The sequence below is a fragment of the Mesoplodon densirostris genome, chromosome 11, assembly GCF_025265405.1.
Source record: "Mesoplodon densirostris isolate mMesDen1 chromosome 11, mMesDen1 primary haplotype, whole genome shotgun sequence".
Taxonomy (NCBI): Eukaryota; Metazoa; Chordata; class Mammalia; order Artiodactyla; family Ziphiidae; genus Mesoplodon; species Mesoplodon densirostris.
In genome coordinates, this window is record NC_082671.1 from 4,160,469 (window position 1) to 4,185,936 (window position 25,468).

Sequence of the window (25,468 nt, forward strand, 5' to 3'; positions counted from 1 at the left end):
CGTATCCCCTGCATCGGCAGGCGGACTCTCAACCACTGCGCCACCAGGGAGGCCCCAAAATCTATGTTTAATGTCTTGGCATATATAAAACCAATTCTGTCAGATATTGCCTGTAAACACTTCCAACTACATACACCATTTAAGGTCCTTACAGGCACATTTGTTCTCAACAGTTTCACTTTATTCCATTAATATTTTTTTGTTTTATTGTTCAAAGCAAAGACCAGTAAGAGCCCCGTGATGTGAGCCTCATGAAGGTTTGACTACATGGTGATCCCCCTTCTTCATAAGGGTTCAATCTGAGCAAAACCCCCCCTTATATTTGGGCGCACAATTACCTCCCTCCCGCACCCCCATCAACGCAGACCCTTGCTTACATCACGATTTGGACTCAATCAGCTCTTTCCTGAACTCACACCTTCACTTGTTTTTTATGTTTTAGGCCGTGCCACGTGGCACGTGGGATCCTAGTTCCCTGACCAGGGATCAAACTAGTGCCCCCTGCATTGGGAGCACAGAGTCCTAACCATAAGTCCTGACTTATCTGTATTCTAGCTACACTGAACCCAAGGGTTGTTTGTTTGTCTCACAGCTTTCTACCTTTGTGCCTTCTACCTTGCTTATACTGCCCCCCTGCCCTTTTCTTTGGGCCTAGAATATTCCTTATCCTTCATCTGAATCTAACACATAATCAGAGTCCAGTTCAAATGCTCTTTCATAAACCTACAGATATCCCCCTCCCTGCTCAGAAGAGATATAGTCTCCTCCTTTCATGGAGTCAGACTACTTGGATTTAAATTCTTTCTTTTAGAAGCTGTGTAAGTTTGGGTAAAGTACTTAGCTTCTCCAGATCTCGTTTCAGCTTTCCCATCTGTACAATGGAAATAATGATAGTACCTATATTTATACTGTTCATAGAAGGATTAAATAAAAACACAGGTAGATTGCTTTGCACACTGTATATAATGTTAGCTATTATCCTTACTCGTTTTGTAGGAGTTGACGTATATGTTTACCAGATTATTCAGGCTCCCTGAAAGTAGCCTTATATGATCCATCTTGGTAGTCCATCAGTGCCTAGCACATGGTCCTTCAGAGCATCAACTCAGTTAGGAAAAAACTGTTTAATTAGTTGTGTGTGTGTAAGCTGTTTAAGTAGCTGTGTGTGTGTGTACTGTAAAAAATGAGTTTATTTTTTATTTTTATTTTTTTTTGCTGTACGCGGGCCTCTCACTGTTGTGGCCTCTCCCGTTGCGGAGCACAGGCTCCGAATGCACAGGCTCAGCGGCCAAGGCTCACGGGCCCAGCCGCTCCGCGACATGTGGGATCCTCCCGGACCGGGGCACAAGCCCATGTCCCCTGCATTGGCAGGCGGACTCTCAACCACTGCGCCACCAGGGAGGCCCAAAAATGAGCAGTTTTATAAACATATACTCTCACTCCTTGCTTAGAATAATTGAGAGGCATGTATGCCACTTATACATTAAAGCATTTATAGAGAAGTGGCACCTCTGGATAGGACAGGAGTATATGGTGTGTGTGGTTTTTTTTTTTACACAATCACACTGGCTAATAATCAACACTTTAGCCAAATAAGTACTGTTTAGCATAGCAACTTGGCATCATGCTTTGCATAAAACTGCCTCTTGAAAACAGCCTGTACTGACCGTGTACTATCTGTTGGACAAGGGTGCTTGAAAAAAATGTTCATGAGCCTTAGTTGAACAAAAAGTAAGAGATACCTACAGACTCTACATGTGCCCTATGGATGAAATTATTAAGGAAGCAGGGCAGCTCATGACCTTTCGTGGCAGCAAAATACTCAGATTTCCAGTAGGAGAAAGCTATTTCTGGTACCTCATTAAGACACGATATACCACTAGAAAAGATTCTTGATAAAAACATGAAAAGAAGCAATCCTTTTTTCAGTATATTTCAGAAACACAAGAAGTAAAGTAAATTTAAGCTAAAGTTCATCTCTTTCCTCACACTAGTAAAATTAGAGAGATTGTTTCCTAAGGTGGTGTTGGGACGTGACGGTATGCAAAACAAACATCAGATCTAAAAACAGACTCTAACTGTACAGTACAGAAAGTTTACAATCTTTCTTTTCTGGATTTAAATCTTTCCCCAGAAGATAAAAACAAACAAATACAGCTCCTTGGGTACCTTTGCAGAATCATGAATCCCCGTAGAACTTTAATGCAGAAAAAAGAAAACTACTGCAGAAATCTTGGATTCTGGTTTGTAATGTTTAGTTCTATCTATCTATTGGCTACGCAACCCTGGAAAAGTTAAATATTCTAGACTGCATACACTTATTTAGATTGAGGGCTCAATTTTATGATTCTACTTAACTCATCCTATATTTAAAATAACTCACAAAATAAAAGTATCTGAAAAAAGCATCACTGAAACGGGAATTTTTGTTTGTACTGTAGAGATAGCCATTTAGTCAGATCTTTTCCCAGAAGAGTCAAGCACCTGATTCTTTTAACCTGACATTTGTGGAGCTGCCCCCTGCCCCCCGACTGTGCATACTTTCGTCACCATTAAACTCAATGGCTTATTTCACTGCTTCGTAACAAATTCCTTTGGAAAAGGAAAAACAAGAGCATACACTTAAATCTGCACATTTTATTGGTATTGGCCTGTGTCCAATGATAAGTAAATTAGGAGACTGGTATCCATGATAGCGTTTCTGTCCTCACTCAGTTTTATGTAACTTTTAATTTGTATTCTTATCAGGGGTTGTTAATATAATTAAACCCGTTAAGGTTGGCAAAAATGTCACTACTTGAACATAACTATAAATATATACAGATTCAGACACTTGTCTGGAAGAAAGGGCAGGAGCAAGACAAAACGTGTAATTCCCAGCCCTTCCATTCTATAAGATAGAGGTGTTGGCCACAGAGAAAATGTATATACAGGCACCTCAGAGACATTACAGGTTTGGTTCGGATCACTGCAATAAAGTGAATATTGCAATAATCCAAGTCACATGAATTTTTTTGTTTCCTAGTACATATGCCTCACTGTAGTCTATTAAGTATGAAACAGCATCATGACTAAAAAGACAATGTGTGTACCTTAATTTAAAAACTGCTTTATTGTTAATAGATGCTAACCATCATCTGAGCCTTCAGCAAGTCATAATCCTTTTGCAATAGTAACATCAAAGATCACTGATCACAGATCACCATAACAAATATAATAGTAATGAAGATGTTTGAAATAAGTGTGGGAATTAGCAAAACGTGACACAGAGACACGAAATGAGCAAATGCTGTTGGAAAAATTGTGCTGACAGACTTGCCTGAAGCAGGGTTAATACAAATCTTCAACTTGTAAAAAAAAAAAAAAAAAAAAAGTAGTACCTACGAAGCACAAGAAAGCGAAGCACAGTAAAACGAGGTTTGCCTGTATAACCAAGCTAATCTTGTACAAGCAACATCTAATCTTAAACCAGCATCAAATGACCACATGATCACATGCTGGACTGTAAGCAGGCCATTTGTAAGGAGAATTGAAAACTTAGTTTCAAAAATTGATAGAAACAAGCCAATTTAGAATTTGGTGGTTTGAAAACACACTGCATAGGGAACTATCAACAAAATAATTCACTGGGAAGTTTTTTGTTTTTTTTTTTTTTTTTTCTGGTACGCGGGCCCCTCACTGCTGTGGCCTCTCCCGCTGCGGAGCACAGGCTCCGGACACACAGGCTCAGCGGCCATGGCTCACGGGCCCAGCCGCTCCGCGGCATGTGGGATCCTCCCGGACTGGGGCACGAAGCCGTGTCCCCTGCATCGGCAGGCGGACTCTCGACCACTGCGCCACCAGGGAAGCCAGACTGGGAAGTTTTTATGACACATGTAGTGGCTATAAATTTTATTTGAAACAGATAATATTCGACTGTGCCCCCAAAGCATTATTTCCATGTAAATAATTACTGTTAATATCAGTGATGCACTACAGATATTTAATTTTACAATTACCAGTTTTGCTGTTGAATACATCAGCATTATACTAATCCCTTGAGTTCTCTGAACCTTTGGGAACAAATTCCCCAAATCAGAAGTTTAAAACATTTTTTCAAAGTTCCTGAAGTAGTTGTTCTTAGGCTTTCATTCATTTTAGCATAAAACCTGATGCCCCACCCCACAGATTAGAAATAATTAAAAGGAGTGGAGCATTACTGGGGTCAAGCACAATGAAAGCAAGGGTAAAATGCTCACAAGAGGACAAATCGTGAAATAGAGACACAAAATTGACATTCTTTGTACAGTTGATCCTCAAATAACACGGGTTTGAACAGCATGGGTTCACTTATATGTTAATTTTTTTCAATAAGTACATACTTCAGTACTATGCGATCCAAGATTGGTTTAATCTGTCGATGTGTAACTTCAGAGAGGGAGGACCCACTATAAAGTTATGCACAGATTTTTGACTGTGCAGAAGGCCTGTGCCCCTAACCCCCTGTGCTGTTCAAGGGTCAACCGTATTGTTAAAATAGTGTAGAATCATCTGTTTAAGAAGGCACATAAAGTATGTCAGTAAAAATAATTCTTTTGAATTTCAATATATGTCTAATCTAATAGACCATTCAAAAATACATTAAACAAAAGATTTTCTAAAATGTTACTGAAGACAGGAAATGTTATGCCTCTGGATTTTCCTTTCAAAAACTTAGCAAGCCATTTACATCAGGAATCCAGTTCATGAAAGACGTAAAACAGTGTTCTGGCTATTGCTAATCCATAAAATGTAGCAATGAGTTGCTCTCACCTGCTGAGAATGTTGTATGGGTTGGGAGGATGAAACCCCTGTTAAACTACTTGAAGATTGCTGACCCTGGCTCTGCCCCTGTGCCTGAAGGAGAGAAGTGAATACAAAAAATTAGAGAAGCCCAAAGGTATGTTTATACAGAGGTCAGCATTTTGCAATAAATATGTGAGCTCCTGAGAGTCTGCCTGAGCAAGATGAAACATTCGCTTGATTAAGTATGTAGGGAGAGACCGCTGGGGCATGTTTTTAAAGAGAAGGTTAGAGAAGGATCATATTACAGAACATACTCTGATTCCATGCAAAAACCACTGATGGTTAAAACCTAACCTACCCTGCTGCTCAGGCTATATTTTTTGTACTATTTTTGTAAAATAGTAAGATTCAAAATAAAATTATTATTGAAAGTAATCAGGAAAAATAATAAGACTATCAGTGTGAAAAAACTATCCAAACAATTAAAGAAAAAAGGGTATTTAATAATGCTATTTGGTTCCTTTTGCTATTTCTTGTAGTGCTATAGTGACTTTTGTCAAAAATGTAAAAAAAATTGTTATCATCATTACCTGCCAAGTACCTAGAGCAATGGCTCTCAACCAGGGGCACTTCTGGGAACCCCATGCCCCTTCCCAAAGGTGTCTGGGGCTAGTTTTGGTTGTCACAACTGCTTCTGGTACTTGGTGGGGGGAGGCCAGGGATGCTGCTAAACACTCTACAAATGCACAGGGCAGCCCTCACAGCAAAGAGCCATCTCACCTAAAATGTCCATACGATTGGAATGTGAGAAACCCTCACCTAGAAGAGATCTTAAGTTAAAATAAATTAGAAGGTGAGAACTGAATGCAGGACTTGATAATAGGTGAGCTAAGAAAACGAGAAGGCCCACCTTTGCTGTTTCATTTCAGTTTAGAGGGGCTTCTCTGAAGCTTACTTGGATAGAACATCACATTCTACTGCATCTTAACCACTGTGAGTATACATTCTTTCTGCACCTTTTCTGTAAACTACCTGATGTTTGAAATTTCATTTTGGAAAGTTTAAAGGAGCAAGGCTGGCAGTGCATACACGTTCACAGTATGGGCTGGCCACCAGTGTGTTAATGTGAGTGTACCATACCGCATGTACACACAGTACAGATTTTCAAGTTTCTGGATCTTTTTGCTTAGTACTGCTCTAAGTAACTGATACTTTATGTATTTTTGGGGGGTTAATTTATGCCCCTGAAGGGGGAAGAACATAGGAAGAAAGTACAAAGAAGAACATATAGTTCTTTATAGAAGAGCGGGATATTTAAAACATCCAAATGATATCTTGAATATATAATTGCAAAGCTTCCTATTTAACTGCATAGTCTCCCACATAAATTTTATAAGACTTACACATTTGACAAAATGTATCAAAGGAATTATATATGAAATAGTCATTACTGACTCCACTTCTTGAATGCTATTACATCCATCACTTTGTCTTTATTTGCAAGAGGGTGCATATACTCATATTCATAAACAACAAAATGTAAATTTGTTGAGGAAAAATCTAAGAACTGAGGTATCTAATGGTCTTTACCCTGCAAACATGTACCACAAATCCCCAAAACAAAACAAAAAAACCCCCGCCACCCACACTAGATTCTAACTTAGTTGCTAAAAATTAGAATCAGTCAATGTTGTGGATTAACATTTTATTTGAACATATAACACACAGTGACTTGTTTGACTAATGCCTTTTTTTTTTTTTTTTTTTTTTTTTTTGCGGTACGCGGGCCTCACTGTTGTGGCCTCTCCCGTTGCGGAGCACAGGCTCCGGACGCGCAGGCTCAGTGGCCATGGCTCACGGGCCCAGCCGCTCCGCGGCATGTGGGATCTTCCCGGACCGGGGCACGAACCCATGTCCCCTGCATCGGCAGGCGGACTCTCAACCACTGAGCCACCAGGGAAGCCCTGATTAATGCCATTTTTAAAAGGCATCCTCACTTGTTAAGACAAATTCCTAAGATGTTTCCTCTCTGTCTTTTAAGATCCTTCCATACTAATGAAAACTCTGTATATTCCTAACACTACTTTAAAAAAAAAAAAAAAGATTCCCTATTTTTCATTCTTTGCCTTTTACAGGAAAAGAAATGTTATCTTCTCTATGTTTTTAAAAACTAGCCATGTTTGTTTCTAGGGAGAAAGAAATACTTCACATTAATATTTGTAAATAATCAATGCTCAGTCAACTTCACAGACATTTATGTGTTCACTACTAGTTGAAAACTCTGTCCACTCTACATATGGACGGAAGTAACTGATTTTGATGAGTAACTAAAAGTCTAGTTTTTGTGCTCTCTTTTCCAAGGGTGTACACGTTATAGGTAAATCAGGCCGCTTCTGTCTCATATTTTGCTCTTAAATACAAGTAGTTTAAAATCACCCCCCCAATGGAGAAACTCCATAATAAAATTAAACAATATCCCTCATGAATGGAAAGGAGGGATAGAAAACTTAAACGTAACGGTGCACAGTAGGGTAGTGTAAAAGAACCGTGGAAGTTTTCCTATAACCTGTGGATGGAGTGCAGATCCTCCTGAAGAAAATGAGGCAGATAAAACCTGCGGAGATGCGGCTCCTTGGGGGAAACAGAAGAAAAGTGGGGATTCTTGTAACACTGTCTGAGGCAGATGGATAAAGGGTAATGAGACGTCAGAGCCAAAAGGTGCAGCTGCTCCCCCTGTAGGGGGAGGTGACTGAAAATCACTGGGGTCTGAAGAAGTGATTTGTGAGGAATCACTGGAATATTCTGGGCTTCCTATGGGCCAGCTCTGTCCGGTGGGCTCTACCACAGAGACGGTCAGTTCTGGGGCCTGGAAATCATGCTGTTCTTCAGTCACAGGCTGCAGGCGGCCATGTAATCCTGTGGATTGAGGAGGTGGTTCTTCCTGATTCAAGTCCACAGCAACCTGTCGATTTCGGTAAATGCGCTGAGGCAAAACTCCTCCTCCTCCTTCTCCTGAAGAGGAGCGTGGAGTACGAGCGTGAAACTCAAATACACAATTGCTTCTGCTCTCATTGTTAGGAGTTAACACAGCAGGTGCAGAATGAGGAACAAAGACAGGGTGAAATTTCAAGCCTGTAGCATCTGTACTGATAGGTGCAGAAATGCTAGAGAGAGGAGATCCTGGGCTCAGTCCAGAATCTAATCTTAAATTCTGGAGGTGTCCTACCACGAAAGCCTGTCCGGATGGAAATTCAAAGACAGAACTTGAGGTAGGGCCCCCTTGCCCTGGCTTCTGTTCAGATGTCTGTCTCATAGGACTTGACAGGACTGGTGAGTTGTATGGAATACCCTCAAACTGTTCTGCCACCTGGGCCTGGTATTGTACCCCAGCTAGATACACTGCTTCCTGAGGAATAAAGTAGTGAGCTTCTTCTGGAAGTACCAGTCCAGGTCTATAGTCACTGTAAACTTGAGTTGGTTCAAACATAGGTTGGACCTGTATCTCACATGGCTCTCCAGTGACTCTACTGGCTGCAGTACCCAACATAACTACAGCCTCTGGTGTCCAGTTAGTTGGGCTGCCACCAGGTGGAAGAAGATTTTGGCCAACAGTCCTCAGCAGGGGTTGGAAGTGGTGAGTTTGGGCTTCCAAGAAGGAGGTGCTCTTACGCCGCTGGGAAATGGCCACCTTCGGTGGACAGGTGGGAGGTGGTGAAAAAGAAACTGGACGTTCATGAATAGTTGGGAAAAATATCTGTGATTCTGGGTATGTTGGGGTCCCCCCACACGGATGCGCCATGGACTGAGGCTGTATCAACATGAATAAGACAAGTAATTCATACATTCATATGTGAAATTACATTGACATGCACAATTGGGTAACTGTGTAATGCTATGAAACGGTTACACCAAATTTATAATTAATAAAGAAATAACAATGCTTTTGGAAATTATGTGCATAGTAAAAATCCATTAAATACATCCAGGGTCAATAAAATTATTCTGTGGGACTCTTTGCATTAGATAAGAGCTGCTTTTCCACAACTTTCCCCTCTCAAAGGAAATGGAAGAATTTAACCTTCTAAGTGATTATTCTGCTTTTACCTACAATTTGTATGTTCACTCATAACTGTACCAAGTCTTCCTACTCTGAAGCCTTATTGTCTGCTGGTGTGTTAGAGGCTCCAAGGGTTCATTTCTGATCAACTAACAGTATGTCTTCTGACTAGAAATCAGAAGAGATTTTTGGTGGATAGTAAAATATACACAACTTGGCCAGTGACTGTCAAGTCTTTCCCCTGTCTGCCCCAAACCAAATGCAGTTAATTTTACTACATGAAACATGTTACAGATGCCAAATCATTGAATGTCCACTTTTCTGATTCTAGCTGTGTTGACTAATTTGGTCTTCAAATCAGGTGAAAAGGATCATTTAATTTAAATAAGAGCCAACTTGATTTAATAGCACTTTCTGTCACAGAGGCAGTTCTAGATTAAAAACTCTAAAGTTAGAATCGTACCCTGTCAAATGCAAACAGTACACACTGTAATAATTCACTTTCACGGACTCTTTTTTTAAAAGGGTAGATCAGTGTCATTCTTTCAATAGGAAAGACCCCTATCAAATAGGCAAAATGGCTCCACTGTTACTTCTTCACAACAGCTAAAAGGAGGTTTCTGTTTTGACTCAGAATGCTCCATTTTACTGTGGTTTATTCAAAGAGTATCCCAAAGCCATAAAACACGATACAGTTAATCACTCTCCTAGGTAAAAATCTCAAGATTTGAGGGTTGCTAGATCAGAATGTTAACTAAATTCTCTATCTGGAAAAGCAGCAGCAAAGTACCACAGTATTTAAAACAACTCTGAAAGACAGACCTTCCTATTAAGATAGACCTTAATAGACATTAATGGGGCCAAAGAAAATCACATGTACTATATGTGTATCTAATGTATTCCATTAGAGTCAAGATCCCACCTTATTCAAAGAAAAAAAATTTCCAAGAGGGAACATGATGTGGGGCCTTTTAGTTTGCTGACACCTCAGTTTAAACAGCTAATAACAAATTAAAAGCAACTGTCCCTCTTCAATGATTCTTCACTCACTGTTGGGAAACAATGGGCTCATCCAGTGTCATCAGTGTCTCTTTGCAATAAAGTGAGGAGAAAACATGTTGGGGTGACGTCTGATAAAGAGAAACTTTGCTTTTGATTAAGCCAATGAGTTGAAAATTAAATAGGACACACATTTTTTGCTAAGATATGAAAATGCAAGGATCTGAATACGTTGGTGGGGGATAGGAGAATCTAACAAAAGCTCAATTTTATGGCTCCCCGCTGATAGATGCCAAGGGTGTTAGGAGCATTCTCTCTCGTGACCCCCTTAAAGCCTTACATAACAAAAAGTTACGGAACCATAGGAAAAACTGGTAACGTAAAAGCATAATATATTACTAAGTCTAGCCCTGTTCTTGACTTAATTCGTATTAAAATTCTTGAGGCCTGGATGTATTCACTGGTAATAAGTTTTGTCAGGAAGTTTATGTTACATACAGTACTGACAAAGAGGGAAGGCAGGCTGGAGCGTCGGTGCTTGCGCTGAAAGGCAGAGTGCACAGGCAGGACACTCTCCAATGCTTTAGAAAGCTTTTCGGCAAAGGTGTCCTCAGGGGCAGTCCGAAGGAGGGAAGGAGAAGGAGGTGCAGACAGCACTGGTGGTGGGGTGGAAGGAGCACTGGGAGAGATGCGGGACAGAGAGGGAACGGCAGAAAGACGGGGGACACAAACTGACAAGCTACGGCCACGACGAGGCTAGACAGAAAACAAACACACACATGAAAAACATGGCACTCTGAAAACAGGATAACCAAAGGTACAATGGTAACAGGGCATATACTTGACGTAAAGAAATGTTCCACCCTCCTCAACGGCACAAAGCCGTTTTCTGAGGAGACGGAATCCCGCAAAGCACCCTTGGCAGATCGTAACTATTCTCTCTGCACTGTTGGTCACGTATGAACAGCCACAACAATGACCAAGTATCTTCCTAAACACTCTGCAGTAACATTCATTGTTAGGAGTGTATGAGTCAGACTGACCGACTGACTGAGGCAGCAGAAGACGGGGCAGACGGTGAACGGTGGCCTGCAGTGTCTGCAACCTTATCAAGAGTGAACAAGAACGAATTCTGTTAGTGTCACGTACATTATAAAATGAAGAAGATTTTAAACCTGGGTCGCTCTGCAGGAGCTCTGGAAACCTCAGCCATGACAGATTTCTCAGCTCTATTTTAGAAGGCATTAGACAAAAAAGTTGTTGGCTCACAGTAGTGTACTTACTACACGTGCCTATCTTTACCTATAAAGTTAAAAAGTCATTCCCTAATAGGAAGAGCATTAGCTTTCTAGACATAATTCGTAATAGATACAGGAAACATTCTGTATTTTTATTAAAGTAGTCAATGGAAAAATATCTGAAATGTGAATCTCTAAAGAATAACATTACATTTTTTTCAGCCACATCAGAGGTTCAACTTTGGTTTACAAAGTTAGAAAGTTTGAAGCACCTTAACATAAAGGTTTTAATATAGCTACAAAGCAGTAAATCTAACGCTGCAAGTCTGTTATTTCCTTTTAGATATTGTGAACTGTGTAATTGATTACATTTTCTTTTTTTCCCACTCTTGCTTCTCTTTTATTTTTAATTCCACTTATAATTGATACATACTGTTGTAAGCCACAGTAAATTCTTTCTGGAATTAGAAAGGAATAATTATAAAAGTTTTGAAAAATCCTCAATGTTTAATAATTCTTCATAATACTTCCACAGAATATTGTCATAAAAAGGCAAGAAGTCTGTCATATTTCATTAAAGTCTGCTTTTAGAGCATCAAATGTAGCTATATTTGTGGCGCAAATATTTAACATCTTCATAAATGATCAATCCATTTCCTTTTCTAAAACAGAGACCCAAAGTTCATAAACCCTATGATGAGGGAAGCCAAGAGATTAAAAATAGTTTTTAAAAAATCTATAGTTATGATGATCCAGAAGAAATCAACAAGAGTAGAAAGTGACAAGAAATGCTGACAAATAATATTTGTTAGATCACAGAAATACAGCTGTACAGTCTGTATAAAGCTCTTCTACCCTACCTACTTATTTTAAAGGTTAGAGAAGTAGGTTGTTAGAACATTAGTATATTGGAAGTTTTCTTTCTGTTACTGTGGCCATCCATTCTTGAGACCTAGCCAAACATCTTTTATTCTAAGCTGTAGGATAAGAGACCACAACAAGCAGAAGTATTTTCTTACCAGAAAAAGATAGAGTTTCATTTAATGAAGAGCAAGAGTTCCACGAATTCAGATTAAAAGCTTTCTGAGAAAGAGGGACAATCTATCTGCCTAAAGATCTCACTAAACAAGGGCCCTACAGTGACGAGTAATTCTCAGCTCCTTCCTGAGGCAGAAAATGCATCTTATTGACCTCTGAAGACTTCACGGAGGGTCAACATAAGAAATGGGGTATTATCTAATGATCTATTTGAACATTCTCTATATGAGAAGCAAGAGTGGCTAATGTAAAACATTGGTAATAATGTGTGCATATATGTGTGTATGTATGTGTATATATGCATAGATATAAATGTATAAAATATTTCAGGATATAATTTCTATAAGCTGATGCTGAAAATAAATCAGTCATAAAACAGATACCAAAATAAAGGGAAAAAGCAAATGAACATATACTGGGGAAGGAACTCACGTCCAACACAGACTTTAAGGCAAGAACACGCATAGCAACTGATGATTGAACACAAGCGCTAAATTAAATGGTCATTCCTTCACTATAGAGTACTCACATGCAGCATTCTATCATGGCCTGAAGTCTTACCTGTGTTTTATACATTAAGACACCTTACAGAAAACACTCAGTAATTCTATTAAGTAACTTCTGAAAAACTCTCCTTGCCCCCTCCCCCAAACCACTTGTGTGCCCGTCTTACACTGCTTGGAACAGTTTCAACACTGAAGGGCTAAAGAGAGCATTATCTTTAATCAAACGCAGATCGGTTTAAATCTTGTAAACAGTGTCTTCACACATTAATGTAGGTATCCTCCCCTGCCTGAATGACTCCGATTATACTCTATGATAAACCTGCCTCCTTTGGAAATGCGCCATTTGTATTTTTTACTCTGGACTCATGCTGTTACTAATTTGGCAGAAGAGTCTGAACTGAACACATTATAGGCTTACACTCTCTTGCACGGCTACTCACCATACTTGAGGGTGGATATACCCCATGGGGCTGAGCCTGTGCTTGGACAACAGACGCTGTGTGCCCTGGGAGGGTGCCAGTGGAATGTGCCTGCTCATGCTGGGAACCATACGAAACTGTCTGTTGGCTGCTCACTCGAGACTCTGTGAAGACAGAAGATCCCTGACCACTGTCAACCGTCCCGTCAGCTGAAGGAGAAATAAATTGCCAAAAAACAAGACAAAGAGACAAATCATGAAAAGAAGGTTCACATTTTCCCATCATAAACCCCTGATTTTAGGGTTAATTGGTTTTTTTCTTTGCACAGACCTGAACTAAATAAAAAATAAATACTAATTTTACTAAGTAGATTTCCATGTTTAAATGAGGGATCCATACAGAAAAAAGTTCTGTCTTAAAAAAAAAAATTCCCTGGCTATCGCAGTATTTTCCCGCCTGAAGAACAAGGGGAATAAAACAGAATGTTATTAGTCAGCCTGAAGTTTGACACAGCTTCCAAAGTCTTAACTGTGGAGACCAGTGGGTTCTTAGTATTGAGAAGGTAGTTCAAAATACTAACTAGCAGTCTCATTAGTTTCTAGTTTATACGTTATTCAGCTTTGCTAAAAGAGTTGAACCGGATTAGTGGGTTCAAAAATAAGCAGCTAAGATAAACTTGTCATTTTTCACTACTAATTATATTTTAAGGAATTATAAAAAGTAGAGATCTACAAATTAGAACTTTCAAGATGTTGGAACCTGTAGAATTGTTTTATATCCTAATCCTGTTTCCTCACTGTCCCATCCATACTCTATTAGCTATGGACGTAAGAAAGGTAGATGGCAACCATTTCAAACTTCTTATTTACACATTAGATCTCTACTTCAAAACCAAGAGGTCAGTGTGAAATGATGACTGAGAAGATAAGAAGTCAACTAGGAGTATCTTCAGCAACCCTGCCCGCTTCCCCCAGGACTCACACAACACAGACACACCAGGTGGCTGGTGCTGCAGCTGCTGGTGCTGATCTGCCTCGGGCTCCTCCGGCTCCACTTGTGTGGAAACAGAAGCTGAAGTGGTAGAGGCAGCGGGTCCGCCAGTGCACGTCGAAGGGGGCTGCGGGGCTCCCGCCTGCGAAGCACTGGACTGCTGCTCCCCCTGCTGTTTGAGGCTGCTCTCTTCCTGCTTTCTTTTTTCTTGCTCCTCCCGCACCAACTGACGCTGTTCTCGCTTTCTCTTAATTAATGACACTCTATCTTTGATGGCTTTTGCCATGGTCTTGTGATCACCTTCACAGACATACCCAGAGTCTACCTGAAGGATAAAAGGGTACATTAGGAAGCAACAGGATATCAAAAGAAAACAAACCAAACACAAAAAAAGGTACTTTTGGGGAGAAAAGTAGAGAAGAAGGGGAAGAAAGAACTCTCTAAGGACTGGTCTTAACCAAACTGTGGAACTACTGGTCTGCATTATGCACTTCGCCACCATATTCTGAGATACTCATGGGGTGGGTGCTATTATCTTTGTAGAAACTCATGGGGTACATGTACCTTCACTAACTATAACAACAAAACAATGGGGAACCTAAACATCAAAGTTTTTATTTATTTATTTTTATTTTAAATTTTTATTTATTTAATTTATCTTGGTTGCACCAGGTCTTAGTTGCAGCATGGGCGCTCTTTAGTTGCAGCATGCATGTGGGATCTAGTTCCCTGACCAGGGATCGAACCCAAGTCCCCTGCATTGGAGGGCAGATTCTTAACCACTGCACCACCAGGGAAGTCCCAACATCAAAGTTTTTAAACCAAAAGGCTCATTCTATTATATTCACTCTATTTCCCACTCACATGTAACCATCAATATTATTATTAACCTGTGTTGCTTTTACATCCTTTCACTAGACAACCACTTGACCAGATAAAACAACTGAGGTAAATATATGAAGGTTAAAAATAAAAACCTCAAACAGTATAAAAACCTGACAATTAAAAATAAGTACCTCTTTCATACCTGACCCCTTCTCAGAGGTAAGTAGTACTGAATGATTCTAACACATTCTAGCAGAGACAGTCTGTGAGTATCTTTGCACAGTAAATGGTTATTTAGGCACCATGGCAAGCCTAAGATGCGTGAAGAGTTTCCTTTTTTTTTTTTTTTAAGAGTTTCCTTTTTGAATAGTGATCTTTTAGACATACTTCAAAAATGATTCACCAAGGGCTGCCTACTAATAATTGATCTTGAAAACTCCCTTTGAAGTAAAAACAATGTGTGATCTATTTATAGGGTTTGTCCAGATGACTGATCAAAGGCTACTGTATCAGTATTTAGAAAACATACCTTGTCATTCTAACTAAATAGGTTATACTAATTAGGAGTCAGTCAACCTTACAGACTTTCAAAATTACTTCAGAATGCTTTCTGGTTCGTTCTCTCTCTCTTTCTGTATGTCTGTCTGCCCGCTTGCCTGTCTGTCTGTCCATCCATCCTTATACGTATCTATGTCTATACACATCTCCTAAAATACACATATCTATGTCTATACAATTCTCCTAAAATAAAAATAACTTTTAGGGCCATTAATCAACACAATTTTATATCAGTGGAATATGCCATACACACTGCTTCATAAACTGCTTTTCTGCTCAACAGTATCAATGTATATAAGTCTACATCAATTTTTAAATGGCTGATTAGTGTTAATTTACCATTTCTTGAGCAACCTCTTCTGGCACATCTCTCTCCAAGTCAAAGGAAAACTCAATAGCTTCATTGTCTTTGTATTTCCCCTTTAATTTCTTAGTATCTTCAATACGTAGCCATAATTTAATGGCTATCTTTTCGCCATCATCTTCTTCTGCTAATTCTACCCGTACCCCCGTCTCCTCCTGGAAGAAGGCATGGTTCAAAAGGTCTTTGATAGAGTATCTTCAAAAGAGAGGGGAAAGAAACAAAAAACAAAATGCCATTAGATTTAAAAGATACTTTTCGGGCTTCCCTGGTGGCGCAGTGGTTGAGAGTCCGCCGCCGATACAGGGGACACGGGTTCGTGCCCCGGTCTGGGAGGATCCCACATGCCGTGGAGCGGCTGGGCCCGTGAGCCATGGCCGCTGGGCCTGTGCGTCCGGAGCCTTTGCTCTGCAACGGGAGAGGCCACAACAGTGAGAGGCCCGCATACCGCAAAAAAAATAAAAAATAAAAAAATAAAATAAAAGATACTTTTCAAGTTTGGCTGATTATTGTTATTGGAATAATGAAAACAGACTGCAAAAAGAAGAAAAAGGGAAATTCTGTAACTCATTCTACATTGCTCCATTTGAACAGTGATTATAGTTTTATTCAAGTTACAGAACATCAGAACAATCTCATTTATGAATAAGAGCTCAAAGTGATACTTTTAAAATCTAATGATCTAATCTCATCTTAGTTAATAGTGTACTAATAATAGCGAGTAATACATAGAATATCATAGCTTCAAAATACCACATAATCATTTACATAGTGCTTATAGTTAACAAAAAATCTCGTATGCATGATCTCATCTGATCCTTGACCAACATCCAATGAAATATCATTTCCTGATTATTAGGAAATGGATCCTCAGAGAGACTGACAATCTTGCTCACAGTTATAAAAGTCATGAATGGTGGAATCAAAACTTGAAAATCTTTTTATTTCTAGTACATTACCTTCTACTACAGCAACCTTTATTTACTCCAATAAATCCTCTCAATTCTTTGTTCAACACCTTGTGTATTAGGCAAGCAGAAGTCTGACTGTGGAACAATTTTCTCTAGATAAATGGTCTCAAAATACCAGTAATCCAGTAAACTGTTCCATCCAGAAAAGAAACAAGAGTAACACACTCTAAGACTGGAGACAAATATTCCTTTATTTATAGTTTTTTTAAAAGTTCTTAAAGAGATTAAAGACTCTCCTTTTCAAGCAGTGTATATGAAAATAGAAACCCAACTAAATTTCTACTAAAAAGCCTTAAAGATCATGATGTTAAGTTCTTCCAAATAACAAAGTTATGAAAAGAATATGAGACTGGAGAAGTGAAGATATGGAATTCTTTAATTTGGTTGATGTACCTGATCACTTGCATTCTTCAGGAGGTAGATTATACTCAATTTACAATTTCTATCTGCACTACCTGGTCTACTTTTTCTTCTCTGGAGGGTGAGGGGGGATGGTGAAAGTAGATTATTTTTCAAAAACAGACACTGGACCTTTGCCATGCCTAACGGGTGATGAATCAGCTATATGGCAGATCAGATACTTGCCCCTCCTCTGAGAAAAGTCCTCTGTAAGCGTAAGTGACTAAGCCAGATCTCCTCCCAAGCTCTGGGTGAAGTCATCTCTTTTTACTCAAAGGAATTTTGACATTTTGCTCTTCTTCAGTTCTGGCATAGTAACAGCAAATCAAGACCTGCATAGCTGAGTTGATTTTAAAGAGCCAATATTTTATTTCATTTTTTAGAATTCAATGGGTAAAGGACTAAGGAACAGATCTGCTGCATTAAGGACAGAACCCTACTGAGTTTTATAAATCATGTTGATGTTGTAAGTAGTTCTTACTGAATGCAGCAGCTATGTTTAAGGTGGTTTTGGTTTAATTAAACTCTACCAAACCACATTCTTACAACATTTCAGTATACCAAATCTGAATACTACCTTCAATGGACAGAACTCTACTTCGAAAGATGTTACAAGACATAAACAGAGAAACTAATCACAAGTGAAGTATTAAATACACCTTAGATTGAGTGTTCTATTGAGAGCCTATTACACTTGAAGTTTTTGTTTAAGCAATACCCAGGTCAAAAGAGGCAACTTACCTTTCATCTTTGTTTTGCCGTATGCATCCTTCAATAATTTCCTTCACTTCAGGAATTGCTACTTTGTCAAAACTGGCTGGCTTCACCCCCTGAAAATCATAAAAATAGCGACAGAAACACATTAAGGAAGACAGGGACTTTGAACTTTATTTTTACTTGTCTCTTAAGGTTCTACTAGATTCCTTCTTACCATCCTGGCTTTTTTCTGATTTGCCTGCAAGATCTAGTCCATGCAGGGTCAGAGCTTGGAAGTGGCAATTTAGCCCCTAGGAGAGAACAGTAGTTAAGATAGTGGAGTCACTTACTTCCATAGCTTCATATGGCTAGCAAAAAATTTAGGCTGTTAACATCTTTTGCTGTGTTTCAGGTAATGGAAGTTACTAGCTAAAAAGAAGGCCAAATGTTCTAATTGGTTAGAAGATCTTCTATTCAACCTCGTTCCCTAACACATTAATCAACATAACATTTATGGGCATGAATTTGCATGCTTAGTTTGGCAAGTATTCTACTATTATAGTATACCTTAACAACCTCAACCAGAAGTTAAGAATTTGGACTGGTTTGGCATGATAACTGAAGAGCAAATTGCCTTGTACATATGAAACATAAAATGACAAGTGATACATCAGACCCATATGAAAGACAAGCTCTCCAATTAATTTCTGAAGAAAATTCAATATCACTATTATATATAATACTAAACAGCATCACAGTAGTATTTTAGAATCTTCACAAAGTGTAAATTCTTTGCACATAAAATTTCAGCAGTGTATGGAAAATATATATAAGAAAGAAGAATAACAAACTACTCCTGTCTGAGAGGTGGTGTGGAGAAAAACATATTATCTAGTCTTGCCTCATCTCATCTAAGTAACCACACGGATTGATTTGAAGTAGCAACACCTGTAAGTCTATAACCACATAACACACAGGGAGTAGGAAACAGGAGACAGGACTAGAGAAGTTAGAATATATTATAAATTATAATCAGCTACTGTCTCAGTGATGATATATATTAGAATTAGTGATATAATTTGATAAATCACAGAGATGTGTATAATCTCTCACAGATTGAAATGAAATACATCAAATGGTTAGCTCTGAAGTCTTTTTTTTTTTTTTTTTTTTTTTGCGGTACGCGGGCCTCTCACTGTTGTGGCCTCTCCCGTTGTGGAGCACAGGCTCCGGACGCGCAGGCTCAGCGGCCATGGCTCACGGGCCCAGCCGCTCCGCGGCATATGGGATCCTCCCAGACCGGGACACGAACCCGTATCCCCTGCATCGGCAGGCGGACTCTCAACCACTGCGCCACCAGGGAGGCCCTGAAGTCTTTAAATACTAGAGTTGTGGTGGGATAATTCTCATCAATTTACTCACTACATTATTCAAAAGTCCTAAAGATAAATAAATAAATTAATTAATTAATTAATTTAAAAAGGGGAAAGGACTTCCCTGGTGGCACAGTGGTTAAGAATCTGCCTGCCAATGCAGCGGACACGGGTTCGAGCCCTGGTCCGGGAAGATCCCACATGCTGCGGAGCAACTAAGCCCATGTGCCACAACTACTGAGCCTGCGCTCTAGAGCCCGCGAGCCACAACTACTGAGTCCGCGCGCCTAGAGCCCGTGCTCTGCAACAAGAGAAGCCACCACAATGAGAAGCCCATGCACTGCAACGAAGAGTAGCCCCCGCTCACTGCAACTAGAGAAAGCCCGCACACAGCAACAAAGACCCAACACAGCCAAAAATAAATAAATAAATAATCAATTAATCAATCAATTTTTTTTTTAAAAAGTCCTGATTTGGAGGATTCTCCCTCTAGGGCTAACTTTCCACAACACGAAACTGTCTAATAAGGCTGACCCTAAAGTTAAAAATCCATGTATTTAAAATGTTTGTTTCTAAGTAATGACTACAAAGATAAGTATTTGTATTTTCCTCAATCTTTTTATTTTTCAAGACCAGCTAAGTTTTCCAACTAGTCTTTGTCTTCACATAATCATTCTAATGAAAACAAAAAATAATGCTGCTGAAACAAAAGAATGCTTTAACTGAGGAAGCTGGTATGGTATTTCAAATTAAAGCTAAAGAAAACAGGAACTGTTTTAAGGAAAAAAAGGATGATGCTCACTAAAAGTTCTCTGGTAGTAGAAACACTGGAGATTTTGTTTTATATTTGTTTTTCTACAATAAACATGTAAAAGTGTATAAAAGCAAACTTTTAAGATGCTATTTATAAATATAATGGGAAAAACAATTAGAATACCATATATTAAGTTCTTAGAACATTCACTATTGGCAGAAAATTATCTGAAGGACTGTTCCTTGCTAATATTGCACATTAATACACAGTTGGCCTTTGCATGTAAAGACATTCCATATGTTACAGGGAAGTAGTTAAAAGAGGGTATAGACTATGATTAGAAAAAATGTTCCTACTTCCATAAACACATACACTTTAGAGGAATGTAGTTTAGCCTTCTGGCAATAAAACTCTACATACTGAGTTAATAAATCACACCTATACTGACTATATTAAAAGACTCTTCGTTTCAATTTAGCATAGGCATATTGGAAAGATCAAAGGATGTAATAGAAGACTTGAAATCACTGTGAACTGGACAAGCAGAAGCAGCTCTGAGCTTCAGAGTCCCTGTCTAGCAAATGGGGATAATACCTGTCCAACAATATTCATGGGCACTAGAATCATATGTGATTATCTAGGTTGAAATCTCTTTGAATTATTAAGTTTGCTGACCTAAGACACACCTCTGACTTCAAAGGCCATCACCAAAGATAATAAAGCTTATAGTTAAAAGGAAGCAAAGAATTCTCTTCGAAAAATAATCACCAAGATCCACAGTGAACCTGCTTTCATCCTTGGTTATCCTTAAAAATAACCCTCTTGTTAATCCTACCTATGCAGACATACTTACATTCATGACTTTACAAACAGGAAATCCTATTTACAAGTAGAAATGCTAGTTGAACAAATGAGATATAAGGTTGTAATGACAAAACCAGCAACTACGCATCATATAACACATTGACTCTACTAGGTTAAGCTGCTTTCTCAACGTATAGCCAAGTCTTAGGTACAGAAAATTCCATACCAATGCTACACAACATATTCAGATGCCACTGCTGCCTTAAAAAATGTTGCAGGTGCCAAGACAGCCAATAAAACGCAGACAGTCCAGCAGCTGGTATTAAAACATTACCCACTGAGATAATGAAAAAGACAAGAAGAAATCTCAGCAACCATCAAGAAACCAGAATTATCAAAGTATGTAATAGAAGTATTCTGAATCATTTGCAAAGAAGCAAGAATATATAGGGATTATATCCTAAAAATGACCAAAAAAAAAAAAAGTAACAATGAGCATGAAACGTCAATGACCCTGAAAGTGACCTACAGAAAATGCATCTGGGACACATGATGGAAAGCTACTTAAAATAAGCACAGGTTTCAATACACAGCACTCATCACACTTAGAGGCTTCTTGTTCTTAAGAGATAAGAGAACTCTAATACGTATAAAATGGATAACTAATAAGAACCCGCTGTATAAAAAAATAAATTAAAAAATTAAAAGAGATAAGAGAACTCTATTTTTTTATAATTGATAATTTTTAAAATTAAAAAGTTGGTTTAAGATTATTCTAAAACACGAGTTAAGCACCAGACAGAACAAAATAATAAGAAAATATTTTAATGATAATATTTCATCTTTTTTCCTTTTAATTTATGTATTTCAACAAAGATAATCAATGAGTCTGAAAATCCTTCAAATGTCACCTCTTTTCTATACTGTCTGATTTAGCCCCAGAGTCCTATTCTAGTCCTGTTCTGACCAGCAGAAGCCAAGTTTTGCTCACCTATTCTGAATGAGGTTCAAAAATACAAAACAGAAAAGTGCTAAGGCAGATAAATTGGGCTAATGTTTTACATATAAGAAAAATTAAGTTAGTCAAAGACACGCACCCTGTCACTCCATCCTTCCAGAGCTAGCAACCTTCCAGCTCTAGAAATATTCTTCCTTACTGTTGTAATTCACAGGATCTCTCTCTAGGCAGCAGTGCCATATTATGTTTTTTTGACATGGGACAGTAACATGTTTCTCTGCATTAAACAAAAGCACTTCTTGAACGGCTAACGTACATTCATTTAAGACACTTTTGTGATTATATAAAATTATATATTCTCTTAAACAAAAAAACAAAGGTGACTCTTGTGCAGTTTTAAATGGAGTACAAAAAGAAAACAATAACAATTGTGACTCTCCAAGGGCACACCGAGAGTTGATATTTAAAAATAAGAGTTGATAAAAATGTTTATAAAATATGTTGCTTTATTTAAACTAAGAAAAATCCCAAACACATACATGCATCTTACAGACTAAGTTTTTCTGTCAATTCTATATACCTATAGTTTGCAACTAATCTGCTGAAATAATAAAAGTGAGTCATAATAAAAATATAAGTGAGTCATAATATAGTATTCTCTGGTTCAATCTTCTAGCTCTTAAAAAGTGTCAGCACTTGCTTCTTAAAAACTTACGTTTCAAATGTGTTAGGGTAACATTTTCCTTTTCATAAGAGCAAAACTTTTCCTAACCATTCAGAATTGAGAAAAGTCTCCGTCCTCCTCATACAAAATGTTGTGTAAGTTAACTAAACTACAAAACTAAATTATTTTTAAAAGCATTCTGAACTAAACACTCTCAATACTTTAACTGAAACTTTCCACACATATCATCAAATGGCTACAACATACCTTTTGTATACACTGGAAATTCTTACCCACCTCATTTACACAATCCTTTTGAGGACAGCAGCAGCAATGAGAATTTACGATGACAAACACTGAGCAAAAATCTCTCTTTGTAAAATCCATCAGAAAAGGCAAAATAGACTTGTTACAGTTAGAGGAAAATGAAGGGGGAAATATATAAGATGTAAATTAACAGAGTAACTTAGCCCACAGCATAAGCAAGGCAGACATCAAAATCAGGCTGAAGTTTAGTTTCTTGTTTAACACTAGCCATGCTTCCCCAACTCTCAGACATAAGTTTGCTCTGAGCCAACAATGTACTTATTCTAGATCGGCCCTTTAAACAAAACTACATGCCAAACAGCAGGGAAACTTAGTCTGCTACTCCTCCCCCTGCTTCTCCTCCAACAGCAGCAGATCCCTAAACAAGCAAAATAAGATTTTTTTACTTGCTCAAAGCTCCACCCATTATGTCCACAGGTTTTGCCTCCTTGACAGCAAAACCTACACCAGAAATCTGTTTATCTAAACACTCCCTTCCCCTTAATCATGTTGAAACTACGCTTTAAAAGAAAATGGGGAACAAATTCAATGACCAAAATGTAAACTAAGAATATATAGCCAAAAGAACACTGGACAAGGAAATCCTAATACTGGGAATGAGCTCCTAGTTCAACCTCTCATGCACCAAGTTTGTGTGACCGGGGCCATATACCTTAAACTCACTTGAAAAGTGAGCATAATAGTTCTTGTTAACCTAATTTTAAAAGTGGTGACATTAAGGTAAACTGCCTTACCACTGTCTCATGGTACATTAAAAAAAAATTAAATAGCTGTGAACAGCTTCTTATCACCCAGAAGTGATAAGAATTTAGCCTTCTCTGTTCCCTCCTATTATTAAAAGCCTTAATATGAAGATCTACCTAAAGACATTTCTATTTGCCAGGAAGATCTCATGGAGCCAAATGGCTACTACTTTGATTTTAGTGATTAAGGAAAGGTTTTTCTTCATGCCATTAACAAAGATGGTAGAAAAAGCACTGTTCATTGCAATATTATAATGGATAACATAACAAAGTGCTATCCCTTGTAATTTGGTAAGCCTGAATCCCCATCAAGACAGTGGGTACTAAGGCTTTAATTACTCAGTAACAGGAGGATAAGGGCTTAGAAGTTATTTGGTAGGATTATTTCTACTCTAAAGGCTAGAAATGACTATTATTTCTAACAAGCTATCTCAAAGTAGTTGCCACAGATCTCTTGCTCAACACAATCTGTCACTACAAAGTACACTAAGTAGGCAGTGTAGGATGCCAGCTATTGCTCATAAATACAGCAGTGTGGTCCACCAATGCCTCTGACTTAAATGTCTGACCAAAGCTGCTTAGGACTATGCTAAGCTAAATGAAAACGGAAGAGCCAGAAAACGGGCACCATGCTCCCTGCTTCAGAGGTTCATCAGACATAAACACATGAATAGGTTTTTAAACTTTACTGTGCAACAAACAAAACCAAAAATGAGGTAGCTTTTTTTTGGACAATGGTATAATGTAGGCACAAATATCTAGATCTATGAAGATGAGGCTTTTTTTATATATCAAAATAAACGTTTTCAATGTAAACAGTTTATATGTCTAAACTCTACTTTCTTCTCTTCAAGTCAGTGTCTTTCTCTGGATTTCCTCCATTTCTTTCAATGGTATCATTATTTCCAGAAATAGAAACCTTAGTCTTCTTGGATGCTTCTTCTCCCACAATATTTAAGTACTATTATTCTCTAGGAGCTCTTTAAACAATGAGAAATGTTTAAAACAGCTTGTATATAGTTCTGCTGCTTGTACTCCTACTGCCCCTCCAAAAGCCAAAGATCTCTGGTTGGACAAAATGAGATTTTTACTGGCTTGTTACTTCTCAAAATCATTGCTTCTTCTGCATAACAACTGTGACCACCAAAATCCGGATTATCAACACCTCACCTCTTTAAACTTAGACCAATTTAAGATGGGTCTCACTGTTTCTATTCTCCCCAATTTGTATTTTACACTGTGGCCAGCTCAATCATCTGGCTTCATCTAATCATCTGACATTTAATTAACCATTTCCAATCATCTGACATCATTTAACTCACAACACGTTACTCAAATATGGTTAACAGTTCTCCACACCTACAAGATGACCACAGGATCACAGATCTAGAAAGAATCTGAGTTAGAGTCCCAACTTGTTCAAATGAGAAAACTGTAAATCAAAGAGATTAATGCCATGTCAAAGATGGAATTAATTCATTAATTCACTGGCATCTACGAGGTGTCATGTCCAGTCTAGTCTAGTACGTATAAGACACCTACTAGATATACTGCATTATCTTCAGCACCTAGAATACAACAAATAGAGCTTATATTCTAGTGGGTAAGGGCATAGTCAATGGTAAAGCAAAAACTAGAATCCAGATTCAACAATGTCTAGTTCAGTGTTACTTCTAGCCCACATTATAGTGCTTTTAATTTAATTTCCTTAATCTGGGGTGAAAAGCCCTCACAAGTCAACTTCTACCTACCTCTGTACTCCTATCCCCCCCCAAATAAGTCCAGCCAAATTAGTTACTTTTTCACTGAATACTTAATGCACATTTTCACAAGAATATTCTTTCTACTGCCCCCTTTTTCAGTCAACTGAGTCCTACCCTTCTTTCAAGGTATACCTCAAATCACACATACAGAGAAGGTGGCAACTACAAAGTATTCGTATGAATCTTCTGGCATATAAATTATTTACAAGATACCAAGAAACTCAATACTATTATAATTTACTTAAGCACAGTAGAAACCAT

At 38.3% G+C, this 25,468-nt stretch overlaps 1 protein-coding gene across 16 annotated transcripts in view; it reads right to left on the bottom strand.

Annotated features, from left to right (window-relative positions):
- Positions 1-25,468, bottom strand: part of WNK1 (WNK lysine deficient protein kinase 1) — a 136,312-nt gene that overhangs the window by 30,985 nt on the left and 79,859 nt on the right. For 8 of the 16 annotated variants that reach the window (XM_060113633.1, XM_060113640.1, XM_060113639.1 and 5 more), the window contains exons 5-10: positions 17,867-17,955; positions 15,734-15,953; positions 14,003-14,336; positions 13,043-13,230; positions 7,331-8,572; positions 4,792-4,875 (exon numbers count right to left, since the gene is read on the bottom strand). In XM_060113633.1, the coding sequence (XP_059969616.1) occupies positions 4,792-4,875; positions 7,331-8,572; positions 13,043-13,230; positions 14,003-14,336; positions 15,734-15,953; positions 17,867-17,955 (2,157 nt within the window). The remainder of the gene's footprint in view (positions 1-4,791; positions 4,876-7,330; positions 8,573-13,042; positions 13,231-14,002; positions 14,337-15,733; positions 15,954-17,866; positions 17,956-25,468) is intronic. The other 8 variants (XM_060113647.1, XM_060113646.1, XM_060113642.1 and 5 more) reach the window with 3 other exon arrangements.